We start from the raw sequence: 20,191 nt of genomic DNA on the forward strand, positions 1-20,191 counted from the left end.
TCCGGAACCGTGCGCCTTGCTTCCTCCAGATTCACCCCAGGGCCTTTCACTCGGCTGTCTGTGCCCTGTGTCCTCTTGCTAGAATAAATCATGGTCATGAGGAAGACTATGTGCTGAGTCCTGGGGGGGTCCTCCTAGGTAATCATTAAAACTGGGGGTGGTCTTGAAGGTCCCTCAAAACAGAGAGTTTACCATTTTTATAGTTCTTGTTTTCATTTTTTGTTATCTGTTTTATTTTGGTTTTGCCTCAGAACAAATGTTTTAGCATGGCTTCCACACTTCGAAAAATCAGACTTGAAGGCATGAAGACCCAGAGGCCAAAGATGGGGGTAACCACAGCAGCTGAGAAGCGACGGGGGACGTGGAGACCTGAGGTGGGAGAGTGCCTCGGAGGGGCCCTAACTCTGGCATCCTCTCACCCCGACCCCACATGCCCCACATGCGGGGTGGCTTTCTAGCAGTCCAGCTGAAAGAAGTGAACAAAGACCCCAACTGCAGGGAAGATAGAGCTCAGAGTTCGACTTCAGCCCAGTGAACTACCAAGTAGAACAAAATCAAATTCAAAAAACAGTACTCTTCAGAAGAACATAAGCCAATCCAGAGTGTCTATAATGTATCATTAGAAATGCTGAAGACACCATCCAAACTTCTAGATGTATGAAGACATAAGAACACAAGATCCATATTCAGGAAAGAATTCAATCAATAAAGGCTAATTCAGAGATGACCAGATATCAGAATTAAGAAATGAGAATTTCAAAGCAGTTTCAACATCTCAAAGAATTAAAGGAAAATATTCTCCTAAAGAATAAACAATGGGAAACCACAGTACAGAAAAAAATATATATTTAAGGAAAAAGAACAAAATGGAAATTCTAGAATTAAAAAAATACAGTATCTGAAGTAAACTTATTAGATGAACTTAACAGGAGATTGGAGATGAAAGAACAGAGTCAGTGAACTTGAAGAAAGATCAAGAGATAATGAATCTGAAGACACAAAGAAAAAAGATTTAGGAAAGGATATGGTTGCAGTACCACTAACAGGGTATCAAGAGATCTAACATGCTTATAATTGGGTTCCTGGAAGGAGTGGAAAAAGAATGGGGAAGGAAAACTATTTGAAGAAATAATGACTAAAAATATGCAAAATATGTTGACAGCCCAGACAGATGCATGAAGCCTAGAAAACCCCTAGACAGATAAATAAAATTAAAAAAAAAAAAAAAAAAGAAAGAAAGAAAAGAAAACCCAAAGTAACACTGCTAAAAAACCAAAGAGCAATCTCAAAAATACCCAGAGGAAACGACGTATTACACACAGGGAACAACTATCAAAACAACACTGATTTCTCATTAGAAATAATGGAAGCAGGAGACAGTGGAACAAAATAGAGTGCTATGGGGGGGAACACATCTGTCATCCAAGAATTCAATATTCAGCAAAAATATCCTTCACAAAAACAAGTGAAATAAAGATATTTTCAGATAAATAAGAATGAGAATTTCACTATAAGCAGACATACACTACAAGAAATGTTAACAGAAATTCTTTAGGCTGAAGGGAAATATTATCCAGTACAAATTCAGTCTTTAGGAAGGAATGGTGAGGAACAAAAATAATAAATCCTGTTTTTCCACTTAATTTTTCCTTAAAATACAGCTAAAACATTGGAACAGTTCAAATGCAGACATAGTGCATATAAACGTACATGCGTACAGAAAGGGCACAATACGTTTTCAGCATAAAGGACAGGTAGGGTAAATGGACCCATCCGATGACAAGGTTCTTACATTTTATGTCAAGTGACACAATTTTAACTTTTCACAGCACACTTTTAGTTAAATGCATATTATGATCTCTAGCAACTGCGAAGAGGTACAGCTAAAAAGCCAACAGATAAAGTAAAACAGAATTCTAAATACATTCAACTAACCTAAAACTGCGAAAGGAATGTCTGAGACACTGGAGCTGTGGGCCGCAGTGGAGGAGACAGCCTGTGAGGGAGGGTCAGGAAGAGAGAGGGCAGGGGGTGGTCTTGCTGCCAAGGTCTCTAAACAGCAGTGTTAGGCCAAAGCGGTGGAAGAATTATCCTTCAACAGAAGAAGGAACCATTCTTCATCATAATAGGTCAAAGGGAGGAAAAATAAATACCAATATGCATAGCACTGGTTCATGTACTGGTGGGAAATAGAAGGAATTTCCACTTGCTATAATCCCTTTCCTCTGTAAGGCAAGCTCATGCGAGGAGGATCACACACCTGCCCTTCTCTCTTCACATGAGCTTACCTTGCAGAGGAAAGGGATTAAGGGCAGGTGTATGAGGAGCACAGGAGAGCTGAGAAGACTGAAAACACTGGCCACTGGTGCTAGGACTGCAGGTGGTCACAGACACGTAACAAGGGCTACAGACGATCTCATCTGTGGTGATGGTTTCAGAGCTGTACTGAAGCGTACAGCTTAATTATGTGCAATTCATTGTCTCCCAACTTGACCTCAACACAAGTGAAAACACACACATAAAGTGATTACAGGTAGTATTAAGGACCGAGCTAGAAATGGTAGTCATCCTTGCATGCTTCCCATCTCTGGCCTACGTTCTCAGAGTTGCAGAACAATCCATCTTCCAGTCCTATTTACGTGTTTTTATTTCAGCAATCATGTCTTTCTAAGAGGTCTACTTTCCATGTGATCTTTTTTCATAGCTTCTGTTTGGACTGTAATATCCCCTCAGATTTCTTAAAATATATTAGAGATTTGTATTTATTCTCTTCTATTCCTGGAAACCCCAATTTATCTAGGCTTGTCTGATCTCCTCTGTTCGTGGGAGCCTCGAATGGTGGGCTGTACATCATGCTCTATCACTTAAAAAAAATATTCTTTCACAGAAAACAAGCAACAGCCTAAAAATGATACAGCTTCCTTCATTTCTAGAAAACATGTATTTCACGGTTTACATTTCATTTATTTCCTACTTTAATCTAGGTGAGTGGGGAGCACACAAATCTTCAAGTGGCTTAGACTTACTGGGAGAACAAGTGTGAAAGATCTGATTCTAATAAAAGTGGCAACCATAACAACCCCAGAGGGAGCATTCTGCTCTGAGGGCAGCAAAATCCTCCAGGAGAACTAACTGAAAAGTTTTAGTGTGCACCACCCAGGAGGAAGTACGAGAGGAAATCAAAGAAACTCACCAGAAGACAAACCAAAGAAACGGTACAGCAGAGACATCCCACATCCCACCATCCTCCCCAGCTCCCGTTAAAGACAGGACTCCCAGGCCTTCGATGGCGTTTGGCCCCCGCTGCAGAACGCAGCCCTCCCTCCGCATTCTCTCCAGCCAGCTCTCGCCGCGTGGGGTGGAACATGACGAGACGCGCTATGGCAGGAGGGGAGCAGTCACGTGGGACACAGGTGAGAGTCACCTATCAATGAGGACACACACAGCTGCCTTCTCAGCCTCGGACCACCCACCTCTGGGCTGTCAAGTGAGGGGAAAAAACTTCTCTTCTAATTTGTGGTGCATCAGTTCAGGAAACAAAAACCACTCCAGATCTCAGGAGCAGAAAGGGATTTAATATGTGGCGTGAGGTCCTTCCAAAATCACAGGAAGGGATTAGACTCATGACTAAACCTCCAAAAATTACTCTCAGAATATGACCAAAACGGCCCTCTCCATGGGAAATACCCTTGAACTACTGAGTTCAAGACTCACTCACTGAGTCTGACTCCAGGGCGCAGAGGCCACTGAGCACACAGCACCGGCCACTCTGCCCGTGACACTGAGGGCAGCCCCTGCCATCAGAGAAGGCCAACAGGGCAGAAGGAGACCTCCTCCCCATTCCTGCCCTAGAAATTCTTTGAGAATCTGACTTGGGAAAGCTCATTCACACACCTTGATCAGGGCCTGGAAAACACACACTGATGAATTTTCAATTTTCTAGAGAACAGAGATGCTACACTGGATAAAGCGTGAACACAGTAGCTCACCACAGCGGGTCTGCTATTGCAGTTCATAGAGTACACATTAACTAATTAAAAGTTATTTTCAAGTTAAGTCAAGCTGGTTTACACAAGAAAAAACACATTGTGTAATAATTGTGGACTTAGGGAAATACAACGAGAATGTTTAATAAGCAGGCAAACGACTTCTGGGATAAGGCAGGTCTAAGAACCCTTCATCATTTAAATATTACCCTGTCGAAGTATTTTTCAAAAAATGAAGCTCTCGCATAACAGACTACCTTTTGATACATGGAAATAAAGAACAATTCTAGCAACAATCCTCATTTCTACATGCACATGAACATTCAGAGGAATGCATTTCATCTAGTATATTAGACATCAAATGACTGAATAATGGCACAATAATGAGAATGTCATTCGAGGCTTTTCACGATAATTTAAAAATCATTCTGAAGTTTTCAATAATGTAGGAAAGCCTCTGCTATTAGGTCAAGGGCAACATTTGTTCGCATTACTTAAAGGTCATTAAAATACATCCTTAATCATAACATGTGGTTCATTACAAACAAAATTGCCTTTCGTTCAATAAAACTAATTAAATGTAAATGGTATTGTTTACTGCTATATGGATCTTTTGAAATAAATCAGCAAGTCATGATTTATTGTGACCTCATTGTTGTTAATAAATTTGCCTGATCACAAAAGCCAGAGACACGTTTCCCGAATAACTACGGGTGCCGGAGAAGCATGCCTTCTAGCCGCCCGTGTGGCAACGAGAAGCCGAGCCAGCCGTCACAGGGTCTGCAGCACAGTTATTATCAAATGGCTTTTTCCAACTTTAATGGATCACATCACGAGATCAGGGAATACAACAAAATCGGAGAGGGTATTCTTGGTGGTATCCTCGGTTCTTTAAGAAAAGGTCTAAGGTTTGCAGGTTTACTCCTTGGTGTCACAATGCTCAACTGATGATGCGACAAACAGGGAAGGACACCAAATATCCCCAAATCCATTACATCAGAGACAGAGAAGTCAAAGTGAGTGACAGGGGAAGAGTAAGCTATTAAATGAAAACCAAATTGCTGTGCCTGAATCCATAATGATATTGGAGCTTTTTTCCCTATGACATCTATCCATATGTGCCAAATTATATGAAGCTACAAAACTTAAATTGATTAATGAACCAGAAATTCAGTTAAACTTCCTTTTTTCTAGAATATACTGCTTTTTGGTTTTATGGTCATATCAAAACTTAAAATGTTTTCATTTACTAGTTACTTTACCTAAATGCTTACTCAAACTCTCTATCATATCAACCATAAAATTTAAAAATTAGCATTACATGAATTGTATACTGTAACTCTGTAACTGTTTTTTGAAATTTATACACATCTGTCACTAATAAAAATGAAGAAAAGATCCTTATAATATTGAGCATAATAAAATGTCACTTCCTGTGGATCATGGCCAATAGGACACTCAAAGGTACAGATGACAACAGAGTGGGGGTTTTAAATACTCTTCTAGGACATAACTTACATGCAATAAAAGTATACAATTGTGTGCACCTGCACACCCATACCTGTCGATGACATCAGCACAGCCAAACTGTGGGACACCGCCACCCCTCCTCTGCAGGATGTTCCACCCCTGGCCTCCATCGCAGGGTGGATGCGCTTTCCCAGAGTTCTGCATTACCATCGTCACCTCAAGTACACTTACTGGTTTGTGAGCTTGGGATTTTCTTTCAGACACATTCTTTCCAATACAGTGTTTTAACTTTGCACTTTCCTTTCTACCACTCTTAGCAAATTAAAGCTACTACAAATGGTTATCTAGTGCACGCACTTCCAACTGTCCACGCCACAGGCTGGAATTCCTGCAAAGGAGACTCAGGGTGGGGCCCCCATCTGTGCATACAGCAAACAGAAATCTTTCCCAGTCCGCTATGATTCATCATCCTTATCTCCCCCACCCCTCTAAATCCTGGAGGGTTTACTGAGAATGTACGCCAGAAAAAGAAAAACAGGACACAGAGGAGAAACACACAACTGAGAAACAGTAGCACCAACCCCCGAGTCGGCTCAAATCACATCAGGAAGCCAATAGGCTGCAAGAGCATCTCGTGATAAACACGAATCCATTTTCACAAATAGTATGAGAATTGTAAGCTAGATGTCCTAAGTAATACAGCGACAGCACAGCTTGATTCTGCCACATGAAGAAAAGCAGACAAAAACAGAAAGTCTGAGGGAGTCTCGGGAAGAGCTGAGAAAGGGGGGACCGGAGGGTGAATTCGCGGGCTCCAGCACCATTAGGCCTGCGTCACACGATGGGATACAAAAGAACCCACTCAACACTCACTCCTCCGACAGTCCTGCAGCCGCACAGACGTAGTGACGTCATGAACCTTCCTTCTCCGGGACTCCCTGTGCAAGGGACGCTTCAGTAACTATAATACCATAAATACTAATGACCAGCCTCTCATTTCCTACTGACAAACCACTTAAAGTGGTTAAGATGATAATATTGGTAGGGGAACAGCCGTCTGATCACAACGAAAAACCCATAAGCATAAAGGAAAACAAATAATTACCTAAATAAAATTTAAAATATTTACATGGCAAAAGATATTCTAAGGCAAGAAGTTCAGAAGCAACACACACCTGGCAAAGGTAGGGAGACAGGCGCACTCACGCGCTGATGCTGACAGTTGAGAACGGTGGGACCAACTGAGGGCGATCTTAAATCTTTGCTAAAACAGGGCGCCTGGGTGGCTCAGCTGGTTGAGCGACTGCCTTCGGCTCAGGTCATGATCCTGGAGTCCCGGGATCGAGTCCCACATCGGGCTCCCTGCTCGGCAGGGAGTCTGCTTCTCCCTCTGACCCTCCTCCCTCTCATGCTCTCTGTCTCTCATTCTGTCTCTCTCAAATAAATAAATAAAATCTTTAAAAAAAAAAAAAAAAAAATCTTTGCTAAAACAGTGAGCTCTTCAGTGCGTGGTGCTGCTTGGCTAACAAGATGTTTCCTTAAGTCTGATTCCCCACTCACAGCTTGACTCAAAATAAATGCTACACGGGTAGGAGATCTTACTGTAAAGCAGGGGTTGTTTTCAAAGTAATCATTTAAAATATAATCATGGAGTGGAAACATTCTAAACACGGGACCAAAGGCAGTAACCACTTGATTTTTACAAGTTGTTTGCCCTGAAACACACCTAACCCACAGCACACGCAGTTCCCGGTGCCCCCCAGGACACAGCTGTGCCGAACGTCTAACCCACAGCACACGCAGTTCCCGGTGCACCCCAGGACACCCCGAAGCACTGCCGCCACGGCAGCCAGGGGCCTGGGCCGCCACCAGCAGGCAGACTTCCACGGGACAAAAGAAACCATCAAAGGAAACACTCCGACGAGACTTAAAGAAACGGGAGACTGATAAATGATGAACAAAGTGCACATAAAGACCTCTGAAAACACACAACAGGAAAACAGGCAGACACCACAAACAGAAACTTACGAAACTAAAATACAAGAAACAGATTTTCTTAGGTAAGAGGTGTCTTCAACCTCACTAAAAAAAGTGTCAATATAAACACACGTCATAGTCACCGCATGGGCAAGATGGCAGGCCACCAGGAGATGCACATGCTGCGGCAGTGTTCTGGCAAAAGAATCGAAACCCTTCAACTGTGTCTATCTTCAGATTTCTAACACCATCTATAAAACGTCAAAACTGTGAACGTTCATATTCACTAACAAATACCAGGCTGGTTACTGAAGTTATAATTTGTCAAGTACTAGGCAGCGTACTGTTGAATAGTTAAAAAGTGTGTACAGTATCATCCAGCCGTGCAGGTGCGCGGTGGAGGGAAGGGTGGAGAAGGAGCACCGCCAGGAATAACTGTTACCCAAGTGTGAATGGCAGCCAACGTTAACAAGTAAAATTACCTTTTTTATGACATATATGTTATTTTCAATGATATTACTATTATAAGCAGGAAAAAATTAATCTCCATTTCTTTTTTGCAAGAATGAGTCCTAAGACAAAGGACTGGTGAGCTTGAAACACAGTGGAAGTGAGGCAGGAGGATGGCCGGCACACGAGTGTGCTCCGGGGCCCGTATCCTCCTGGCAGGGATGTCCCCACAACAACCAAGTCCACAGAAAACAAAGACCCAGTAATTTGGTGTCTGAAATTATTATGCTTGATGAGCCACCTTTTAATTATAATTTGAAATGTCACATACATTGGTTAGTCCACAAGACATTGGTATTTCTCAATAAATATTAATCAAAGGCTTCTATAAGCTATGTTGTTGTACCTGGTATAAGACTTGCCCTTCCACCAAAAACACTGGGGAACTGGACACAATATGTGAAACAGCTGTTTTCAGACATGGACACAGTGCTTCTGAGAGCATCACAGGCCTGTGACGCCTGGGAGAAGACAACACAGATAGGAGGCTGTGGGAGGTCAGCTTCCTGCAGAAGTGGATTTCCCATACCACAGGATGAGGGGGAAGCCAAGCCACAAACGGCAGTCTTTCTAAATTTAGGGACAGAGATCAGAGCTCTGGGGAGCAGGACTCTGAAAGGGAAACAAAGGGGAAGGGACTGCAGGCTACCGCGCTGCGCTCACAAGTCTGTCTACTGATGCCGCCACACAGCTGGGTAGGAAACAGGAGGTCTGGCCAGGACGAGTGCAACCACAGAGCCCTACCCTGAACTAACCTCAGAGATGACACAGAATGGGGGACAGGTCAGGCCCAACCGGCCAGTTACAGGCACCTTTGAACAACCAAGAATTTCCAAGGTTGTGCCGGAAAGATCAAGCCCTTGTACTAGGATTACACCAGCATCGCTAATAAAGGGGACTCTAGGCCCACCCCAATAAAGTTTAAGCACAAGCCTTGAGAAGATCAAGTTTATTCACAAGCTGCTAAACTAAGAAAATAAAATCAATGGTTTTGAAAAAAGAAAAAATATGTAACACTTAGAATATCCAGCATCCAATAAAATAATTACCAGACATGCAAAGAAGCAGGAAATTGTGACCTGTAACAGGAGAATAATTAAAAACTTAAAAACTGGGAACCTAGGTGGTGCAGTCAGTTAAGCGTCTGACTCTTGGTTTCAGCTCAGGTCGTGATTTCAGGATCTTGAGATTGAGTCGCATGTTGGGCTCTGTGCGCGCAGCGGGGAGTCTGCTTGAGATTCTCTCTCTTCCTCTCTCTCTTCCTCTCCCTCTGCCCCTCCCCCTGCTCATGCATGCGCACTCTCTCTCAAAAAAATAAATCTTTAAAAAAAAAAAACTAGAACCATACCAAGAAATAACAGAGACAACGGAATTAACAGATGAAGAATAAGTATTATAAAATGCTGAAAGATTTAAATGAAACTATGAACACATCAAGAAGGAAAGAAAGGTATTTAAACAGTAATGAAAATGAGAGAACCACATGGAACTTCCAGATATTAAAAATACAATATCTGGAATAAAAAATTTGCTGGATGATCTTAAGAGAAGACTAGATACTTCAGAAGATAAAATCAGTGAATTAAAAGAGAGCAACAGAAACTACCAAATCGAGTCACAGAAAGTAAAGAGCAAGGGACCTCAATGACCTGTGGAAATGAGTGGTCTAACACACATGTCGTTGATGTCTCAGATGGAGGGGGTTGGGCAGAAAGGCATGAAAAATAAAGGCTAAAAGTTTCTGAAATGGGGGAAAAAAAAAAAACACAAGAACCTCCAGATCGGAGAAGCCCAACAAACCGTTCTAAGCAAGACAAATGAAGACACATACACCAATTCCTGAAAGAAGTCATCACAAAAAAAATCTTTAAAATGCCTATAGAAAGAGAGAGACAGTAAAGAGGAGACAGCATACGCTGTAAGGCAAAGCAGAGACAAGAAAAACTGTCAAACAAAAACTTGAAAAACCTCTTCCAAAAATGAAGGTGAAATAAAGACCTTTTTCAAGCAAAAACTTTCACAGTTAATCTAGCAGACTTCTCCTACAAGACATACTGAAAGAAGTTCTTTGATTTGAAGGAAAACTACATTGAAAGTTAGATCCACATTCAGGGAAGAGGACTCTGGAACTGTGCAAATGTACAGGAAAAGTGGAAAAGAGGGTTTTTATTTCTTTTATTACCTTCTTAACACGTTCGACAACTTTTTTTTTTAAGATTTATTTATTTATTTTTAGTGGGGGTGGGGCAGAGGGAGAGGAAGAGAGAATCTTAAGCAGACTCCACAATGAGCACAGAGCCCGACACGGGGCTCAATCTCACGACCCTGAGATCATGACCTGAGCTGAAATCAAGAGTCCGATGCTTAACTGACTGAGCCACCCAGGTGCCCCACATGTTTGACTGCTTTAAAGAAAAAATATATATATTCTATGTGTGGCTTATAACATGTAGAAGTAAAATATATGACACAATAACACCAAAGATGAGAAGAAGGATATGGAAGTCTAAACCGCGCAAGTTTCTTAAATTATATACAAAATGGTATACTACCCTTTGGAGAAAGATAATACTAAGTTAGTAACACATATTGGAAACCAAAGAACAACAACTGCAAAACAGAACTAATGGTTACAGCCAATAATAGTAATTAAACAAAAATCTTAAAATAATACCTAAAGGTGGAAAAAAGGAACAAAGAGATAAGTAGAAAATAAACAGCAAGATAACCGCCTTTAATTCAACCGTTATTAATAATTATGGTAAATGTACTCATTAAAAATGCAACAACTGTCAGAATAAGTAAAAAAGCAGTATCTACTTGTGTTATGCTAACAAGAAACCCACTTCATATATGAAGAAATAGACATAGTAAACACAGAAGCGTGGAAAAAGATGCAAACACCAATCAAAAGAAAGCTGGAATCACTATATTAACATCCAAGTAGGTGTCACAACCAAGACCACCACCACAAATACTGAGCGAAGTTCAGTTCATCAACAGGCTATGAGAATTCTGAGTGTGCATGGACCCTAACGAGGTACACAGGACAACAACTGACAGAACCCAAAGGAGAAAGAGCGTATCTTAAAAGTCTTCTTTCATTAATTAAGAGAATAAATGGTAGAAAGTAAGTAAAAATACACAACATTTAAACAACAGTTTCCATCGACTTGACCTAATGAACACTTCCAGGCTGCCCACAGAACAGCAGAACGCACTCTGTAAACAGGCCTGAGCACTGACCCACAGAAAGCACGAGCCGAGTCACAAGTCCCAACCTGTGACGTAAGACATGCCGTGGCCCATGAACATAACAGAATTAAATAACAGCTAAGTTACAAAGGACGTCAGGAAAATCCCCCACCACATGGTAAGGAAGCAATGTTTCCAAGTAAAGGAAAGGTGAGAAGAAATCACAAAGGAACTAGAAAATATTTTAACAAAAACATAATGAAAATACAGTGTATAAAATTTATGTGATACAGGTTAAGTAATGCTTAGGTGAGTTACAGCTCTCAGGGCTTATAACAGAAAAGAACAAGGTAAAAAAATCAGGAGTCTCACTTCTGCTTTAAAAGTTAACAAAGAAAAGAAAAATGAACACAAACTAAGTTAGAATGAAGGAAAGGAAATAAATGTCAGAACAGAGAACAGAAAATGAACGAACAATAAAGATTATCAAAGACACCAAAAACAGGTTCTTTGCAATGACTAAGTCAATTAACCTCTCGTGAGACTGTCCAAGAAAAAAAAAAAAGAGATATAAATTACCAATACTGAAGATGCAAGAGGGGATCCTACAAAAACTAAAAAACAAGAACATAACGAATTTTATACCATAAAATTTGGCAACTTACATGAAATAAACTCTTTGAAAAACACAAATTTCCAATGAATAAAAAATCCGATTAACTCTACTATCTACTTCAGAAATTCAATTCACAATTAAACACTTTCCCACAAAGTAAACTTGTGACTCAGACAGTTTCAAGGGGAATATGTTCAATAGTAAAAAAAATTAATAAATAACACCAATCTTACACCAACTACTTCAACAAATACAGGAGGCAAAAAGACTTCCCGACTCATTTTATGAGGCCAGCACATCCCTAGGTAACAAACCAAATGCGTTACAATAAAAACAAAACAGACAAATACAAACAAAAGCAACATAATCAATATTCCTCGTGAATACAGGCACAAAAATCCTTCCCAAAATATTAATAAATCAAATACTGCAATATATGAAGAGGACACTTAGCATGAACAAATGTGATTTGGTTTACCCCAGGAATATGAGATTGATACAATCAATCAGTCCATACAGATCATCCTATTAACAGATGACAAAGAAAAATCATACAATCATGTCAATAAACACAGAAGAACTTTTGAAAAATCCAATCCCCATTTATGATAAAGCCTCTCAGCAAACTAGGAATAGAAAGAATTTCCTCAACCTGTAAAAATAACCTACCGCTACCATCACACATGATGTTAAAAGGTTACGTGTTCCCCAAGATTGGAAAGAAGACCAGGATGAATGGTTTCACCACTTCTGTTCAACAATGCATTAGAGATCGCAGCCGGTGTGATATGCAAGCAGAAGAAAGAGAAGGCCGTCTATGCACACTTGCATGGAAGAGCTATACTGTCTTCCTTGCCCATGACATGGTCATGTACAGAGAGCATTCTAGGGAATTACACAAAAGCCACTGAAAAGACATGAACAGACATTTCACCAAGGAGGATACACAGATGGTAAACAAGCACAAGAAACACGGTTCAGGGGGCGCCTGGGCAGCTCAGTCGGTGAAGCACGCGACTCTTGGTTTCAGCTCAGGTCATGATCTCAGGTTGTGGGACTGAGCCCCGTGTTGGGCTCTGCACTCAGCGTGTAGTCTGCTTCTGATTCTCTCTCCCTCTCCCTCCTGCTTGCTCTCTCTCAAATAAATAAAAATCTTAAGAACAAAAAACAAAAAACAAAAACTGTTCAGCCTTGCTAGCCATTATAGAAACACAAACTAAAATGAGGTATCACCACACACTTACCGAGACAACTAAAATTAAAAAATGACACCACCAAATATTAGCAAGGCTGTGGAGAAACTCGAGCCCTCATGCACTGTTGGTGGCAGTGCTTCATGGTACAGCCACTCCGAAAAGCACTTTGGCAGTTTCTGCATGCACACTCCCCCACACATCCCTGACTTACTAGCTTCCCACTCGTTCCTGTCCACTGTGAAGTGGACAAAGGTCAGCTGCTTAGTGAGAAAGAGTCAATGTCAACCTCAACTATTACCTTCATCAGCTGGTCCAACAGAATCTGCTTTCCCTCATTCACAATCAATCAATCAATAAGTTGTACTAACCCACATCATATAAATTATACATAATATCCTACAGAATTTAAATAAACTGTGCCAGAACACTGAGAAGTAAGACTGAAAACAAATCATCGAGTGGTGGGCTCAGAAACTGACCTAGAGCAGTAGTTTGGACAATTCTCAGAAACCACTCCTGACCTGAGGAACGAGGGAGACCACACACGTGCAGGAGATGCAGGACTGCTTCTGTGTCTAAGGAAGAACAACTAAAAACAGAACATACTTTGCATAGATCTCGTTTTATCAACTCAATACTATATACCACATGAGCATATATATAATTTTTTAATTGGAAAACACCAATACAAAAGTGGGCAAAAGAGAAGGGCAAACCAACAAATAAATACAAATTTCTAGCGAACATGTGGTGGAAAATTTCAACCATACTAGAACAAAGAGGTACAAATGAAAACAATGAATGGTCTAAATTTTCTCTATCAGAGATTTTTTTTCTTCAATAGTTATTTTAAGTGTTTTGAAGCACATTCACCAATAATCACATTCTGCTGGTTACAGGGGTTTGGGCACAACTCTTCTGAGATGACCTACCACAAGCTGAAATCACAGGTGTTCCTTCACACACCCCCTGTTCTACTTTTCAGAATTTACCTGAAAAAGGAAGACTTGCTATTTACATGCCTCCTCTTAATGTTTATATATTTAAAAAAGCCAAAAACTAGGAGTTGCCTACTTGCTCCCACCCATGACAGAGGTGTACAAGGTTAGCTGACGAGCCGAGAGGGGTCATTCTCCAGCTCAGGGGTTAGGAAACCAAGACCTGGGGTTCAAATCTGACAACTTGCACTCTCTTCTGTATCACCCTTGGGGTAAGAATGGTTGTTGTTTTATTTTTTTTTAATCTTTAAAGGGTTGGGGGAAAAAAAAAAGGAGCAGGAAAGGCAGGGGGTTAGGCTGTGACAGACATATTACATGACCCACATTGTTATGTGACAATGAATAAATGGACAAAAGAAAGAATCAGCAACTGCTCACTAGTGACCAGAAAGTCTTGCAAGATATACACAAAACATATAAAGGAATAAATTTCAACCTAGGGACCACATAAAGCATAGACAACCAAAAACTCCTAAAGAACCAAATATTTCCCAGTCTCGCACATGTCAAACGTATATAATTTCCGAAAGGTCCAGTGTACACACGACTGAGGAAGGCTCCTGCTGTTCATGGTAAATTAACTGTACGTCATATGCAGTGCAAATAGCTACTCCTATCCAAACCCAACCAATGCCAGGAAAGCGACCAAGTCTATAATACTACCCAAGTTCCCTTGCCTTTACCAACAAGTGCTCGAGGCAAAGGTCACTCGTAGACCACCTCAAGTTTTCTTTACTCTCCACCGCATATCAGCAGATCATGTAGGAAGAATGAAGCTCCTCTCATTCAAATACATACTAACGTCTAACACAAGCACCAAATGGCCTCAACCGTGGCTTTGTTAAAAAAAAAGATGTGTGCCAGCTTAGTGGATTCTCAGCATTTGTGAGAGATCGTTGAAAATGCTGAAGTCCGTAAGTACTATTCTCTCTAATCCCACCTCTTGCCTATTCCCCAGGAACAAAGGGGCACTGGGCAAAGACCAGGCAAGGTGCCTGACGGTGTCCTCTTCCTTCTCTCTTGGTCACAAGACACAGTAACACTGCCCCTCCTCCTAACAGAAGAGGGTTCTCTACTGTCCCAAGTAAAGCAGAGGGGACATGCCTGTCTCCAAAAGGAGGCTTAACTTCGTCTGAGTTCCACAATCTGCCAAAACTAATGGACACCAGCCTACCACAGAGCTAAGTCAGTTAGCAAAAAGGGACTCAATTATGGACTCATTTAACCCCACCAAAAGTTCTCAATCTTAAAGATTACTCAACTGCGAGGTTTACAAATAAAAACCAGAAGGGAAAGGAAGGCGAGAGAAGAGAAAAGAAGACGACAGTCCCGGGCCAACAGGAGCGCTGCAAACCCACACCTAGAGCAAGTCATGTGCCAGACAGCAGAGAAATTATTCTGGCGTAATTTTCAAGCACCCCTTGTTAGTAATACAAGAATCATTTTTAGGAACCCGTGCATTCAAGAAGTCAGCTGGTAGATGCAGAAATGGATCTGCTGCCTGGAACGCGCACTAAGTGAGATGGCGCTGTAATTACAGGAATGCTCACCCCCAGGGCTGGCAGCCTCTGTGTGCAGCTCACCGCCACCTTCAGCTTCCAGTCGGTTTCACCATCAAGCTGATCAGTTCGAATAAAACACGAACCTTGGAATGAGACAAGAAGATACAGAGTTACAGGTGCTTGAAGACCACAAGTGTGCAGCACAGGGGGATACAGCAATGACACAAAAATCCTCAAAAGCCTTTATCTATTTGATTCACAAACAAGCGTGCTGAGAAGGTACAGGTCACTAACTAATCACTTACCTGCTATGTCGTGTCCTTGCCTACGGAGGCTTATTATTAATTAGGGCTTTATTTAAAAAAAACTGCTTTGATCATTTCTACCTTTAATTCATGTTTTAATAATAAAATAATAAGTAAATACACAAAAATATCCAAGAGTGTGCCGTAACTTTGCTAATAAATTATCTGACGTACCACCATAAAACATATGTTCAATAATAAAAGCACAGCTAAAATGCCAAAACCCAGGTAAGATCTATTGTCATACAACCCAATCAAATTTTAAACATGAAAAAATATTAAAGTAAACCTCCATTCACCCTTTGACCATGCTATCACACCATTTCTCAGAACCTATCCTAAGATAGAACAGCAAAACACAAAGTGACATACATACAAAATGATCCTGTAACATTATTTATCGTAACAAAAGGCTGGGAACAGACAATGTGAGAATCAATGAATAAAAGGGAGTACAAGCAGCCATGTAAGAAAGACAGGCTCGAAGACCAGGCACAGACAGGAGACAGGGAGCAAGCCAGGAAGGGAGGGAGGGGGAGAGTGAGGGAGAGAAGGAGAAAGAGGAGGGAGGAATGAAGGAAAGGGAGGGAGAAAGAGAAAGACCTCAATGTTTACTGTTAACGATGTGCAGGATGTACATCGCTCCGTGAGGAAAGCAAGGTGTAAATGCTGCTCATGGACTAATACCTTCCACCGAAGAGCCAGGTGGGAGAGGGAGGGAACGTGCAGGTGTGGACATGGGGACGACCTCTGCAGACGGAGGAAGGTAGGAAGGGGCTGTTTTATACTGCTCACTCGGAAATCACACGTTTTACATAATTAAAAAAGAAAATCACATCAAACTTTTAAAAAGCAATCCCTAAAAACAAGCATATAAAACAAAATAATACTAGTTGCATCACCAAATGAATTCAAGTGACTTAATAAAATAAACGAGGTACAGAAAGCGCTAAGAGCATCTGTACATCTTAGTGACTTAGGACAAGTAACTTGTAAACAACTGCGAGACCCTGAGAAGATCCTGCGTGTGCCCCGCCCCCCCCCCCCCCCCAACACTACTGTCATCTGCACTTCCTTGCTCTGATCTGGAGTTTATCCCCCAAACGTACATCCTCAGGACACTACAGCTGAGCCTTGTCCATTCTGGGTATTCCGTCTCCAACGTCCCTTTTATCTACAGGCCGTCCCCACCCTCCCTGGTCTGCACGTCACTGACTAAACACACATGATGCAGGCAACCATCTCCCCTTCCCCCTAAGGTCCTGTAACCCTGGTTCCTGCACCCAGAGCCCAGCTCACACTCCAAGGACCCTCAGCAATGCTGCCCGGCTGCCATCCAGACGCACCACGTCCAGGCTCTGCTCTGCTTTGATACCAACAGCCCTTTGTGCTCAGAGCCCGCATTCATAACCGCAGCACAGGCTGAAGAAAGTGGAAGGAAGTCTATCTTTCCTTTCCACCGTTTAGCTAGAATACAATGTAAAAGTAGAGGCATCTGCTCTTTGGATTCGGTCTGGTCACCTGGTGAAACAGTTCCTATAAGAAAGCATTGATTCCTTGTAATCTATCCACATTTCAAGACAATGAGCTGGCCCCCTGCCACCCTCAAGAGAAGACCAATCAGGCACGTGTATGCGCATGTGCTGCGGTAATTGAGAAGTCTCACTGCAATGCCATTACTGCTATTACCGAGTCTCAGGTTGACCTACTGTTGGGGGTGGGGATTTGATTTCCAGAGTTACCACATTATAAAGGTTAAAATGTCCAGTGTTCAACAAAAATCAACAGGCGCACAAAGGAACAGGAGAGTATAGCCAATTTAAAGGGAAAAAAAGGGGCGCCTGGGTGGCTCAGTCGGTTAAGCATCTGCTTTCACTAAGGTCATGATCCCAGGGTCCTCGGGTCAAGTCCCACATCGGGCTCCCTGCTCAGCAGGGAGTCTGCTTCTCCCTCTACCCCTCACCCCTGCTTATGAGCTCTCTCACGCTCTTTCTCTCTCTCTCAAATAAATAAAATCTTAAAAAAATAATAAAATAAAGGAACAAAAAAGATAAACAGATACTGTCCTTGAAGAAGACCTGATGTCAGATCTAACAGACAAAGACTAGTCTAAAAGATGCTCAAAGAACTGAAGAAAGATGTAAGAAAAGTCAAGAAAACAAATTATGAAATGGAATCAATAAAGAAAACATAAAAAGGAAAAGAAATTCAAGAACTGACAAGTACAGTAATAGCAATGAAAAATTCCCTGGAGGGAGCTGAAGGCAGAAGGAAGAATTGGCAAACTTGAAAACAGGACAGAAATGGTCCAGCCTGAGGGACAGAGAGAAAAAGAACTGAAAAACTGCGAGCAGAGACAGAGGGATCCGTGGGCCCCAGCCCTTGAATCAGCATACGTACTGTGGGAGTCCCAGCAGGATTGGGGATACAGGGGCGAAGAGACTCTCTGGAGAAATAATTACTGAAAACATCCCTGATGTGATGAGAGACATGCAGCTAAGCATCTAAGAAGCCCAAAGAGGGTCAAGTCAGATGAAGTCAGAGAGACCCACTCGGAGATGCGTTATAATCAGACTTTCAAAAGACAAAGAGAGAACCATGAAAACAGCAAGAGAGAAGAGACTCATCACATCCAAGGGATCCTCAGTAAGATTATCTGTGGATTTTTCACCAGAAACTTTGGATTTCAGAGAAAGTGCACCAATATGGTCAGAGCTATAAGAAGAAAAACCGAGAATCCTATATCCAGCAAAACTGTGCTGCAGTTGTCTCTTTGCCAGACAAACAAAAGCTGTGGCAGTCGGTGACCACTGGACCTTTCCTACAAGGGCTGCTCCCGGGAGTCCGACAGGCGCAAGGGAAGGACTGGAGACGGCAGCGGGAAGCCGTGCACGCAGTAAGGTCTCAGGGAGGGCCTACACATGGCCAGTCCCACCGGCCAGCACCACGGCGGCAACAGTCTGTCACTGTACTTTGTTTCCCACATGACTTAAGAGACCAAGAAATTGAAAGAAAAAAGCAATCACTGCTCTAAAAGTTGGAATTCTGTAACTTTGGCTTGTAACTCCACACCTTGTTTTCTATGTAATTTAAAAGGCTAATGCACTTAAAATAATTACTAGTTTATGTTTTTTGGATATGTAACGTTTAGAGATGTAATTCTGTGACATCTACAACCAAAGGGGTGGGGATGGAGCTGTAAAGGAGCAGAGTTTTGTATGTTACTGAACTTCAGTTGGTACAAATCCCAATTAGAGAGCTACAACTTAGGATGTTACGTGGAGACGCCATGGTAACTGCACGGAAAAACAGCTACAGAGTAGACACAGAAGGAAATGAGAGAGGAATTTAACCATTTCACTACAAAATATTACCTGAAACAGAAAATAATACAGAAAATGAAGATGAAAAAGAGCTCTGAGGCACATGGAAAACAAACTGCACAACGAGAGAAGTCTTTTCTTATCATTACTTGACCCTGTAAATCCATTAAACTCTCCAATCAGAAACAGAGATTGCCGGAATAAGTGACAACACATAATCCAACCACATATGCGTCGAGAAGAGACTCACTTCACACCCAAAGACACAAAGAGGTTGAAGTGGAATGATGGCAAGAGATGCTCCATGGGAAACAGTATGGAAATTCATCAAAAAATTAAAGACAGAATTACCAAATGAGGCAGGCAATTCCACCTCTGGGTATAAACCGCTAAGAGCTGAAAGCAGGGTCTCAAAAAGATATGTGTATTCACATGTTCATAGCAGCATTATTCACAAGAGCCAAAACATGAGAAAAACCCAGTGCCCACTGATGGATGAAAGGATTAAAAAAAAAAAAACAACCCAACTGTGGTCTGTATGTAGAATGTGGTATTATGGAGCCTTAAAAAGGAAGGAAATTGTGCAGTATGCCACAACACGGATGAACCTTGAGTACATTATGCTAAGGGAAAGGAGCCAGTCACAAAAAGACAAATACCATAGGATTCCACTTATATGAGGTTCCTGGAGGGGTCACAGTCATAAAAACAGACAGTAGAACGGTGATTACCACTGGTGGAGAGGAGGGGAGAATGAGGAGTTATTTTTAATGGTATAGAGTTTCTGCTCTACAAGATGAAAACAGTTACAGGGATAGATTATAGGGGCAGCGGTACAATGATGTGAATGTATTTAATAAAACACCACTAAACTACATATTTAAAAATGGTTAAGATGGGGCACCTGGGTGGCTCAGTCGGTTAAGCAACTGTCTTTGGCTCAGGTCATGATCTCAGGGTTCCCGAGTCAAGCCCCAAGTCAGGCTCCCTGCTCAGAGGGGACTCTGCTTCTCCCTCTGCCCTCCTGCTCGTGCCTGCGCTCATGTGCTCTCTCTCACGCGCGCACACAAAAATAAATAAAAATCTTTTTAAAAAATGGTTAAGATTGGGCAA

At 41.8% G+C, this 20,191-nt stretch overlaps 1 protein-coding gene across 5 annotated transcripts in view; it reads right to left on the reverse strand.

Moving 5' to 3' along the window:
- The window catches only part of ATP9B (ATPase phospholipid transporting 9B (putative)), a 248,846-nt gene that overhangs the window by 149,994 nt on the left and 78,661 nt on the right, over nucleotides 1–20,191 (reverse strand). For all 5 annotated transcript variants that reach the window (XM_032422694.1, XM_032422696.1, XM_032422693.1 and 2 more), the window contains one exon: nucleotides 15,499–15,593. In XM_032422694.1, the coding sequence (XP_032278585.1) occupies nucleotides 15,499–15,593 (95 nt within the window). The remainder of the gene's footprint in view (nucleotides 1–15,498; nucleotides 15,594–20,191) is intronic.

Source organism: Phoca vitulina, unplaced genomic scaffold (assembly GCF_004348235.1).
Source record: "Phoca vitulina isolate PV1807 unplaced genomic scaffold, GSC_HSeal_1.0 scaffold27, whole genome shotgun sequence".
NCBI lineage: Eukaryota > Metazoa > Chordata > Mammalia > Carnivora > Phocidae > Phoca > Phoca vitulina.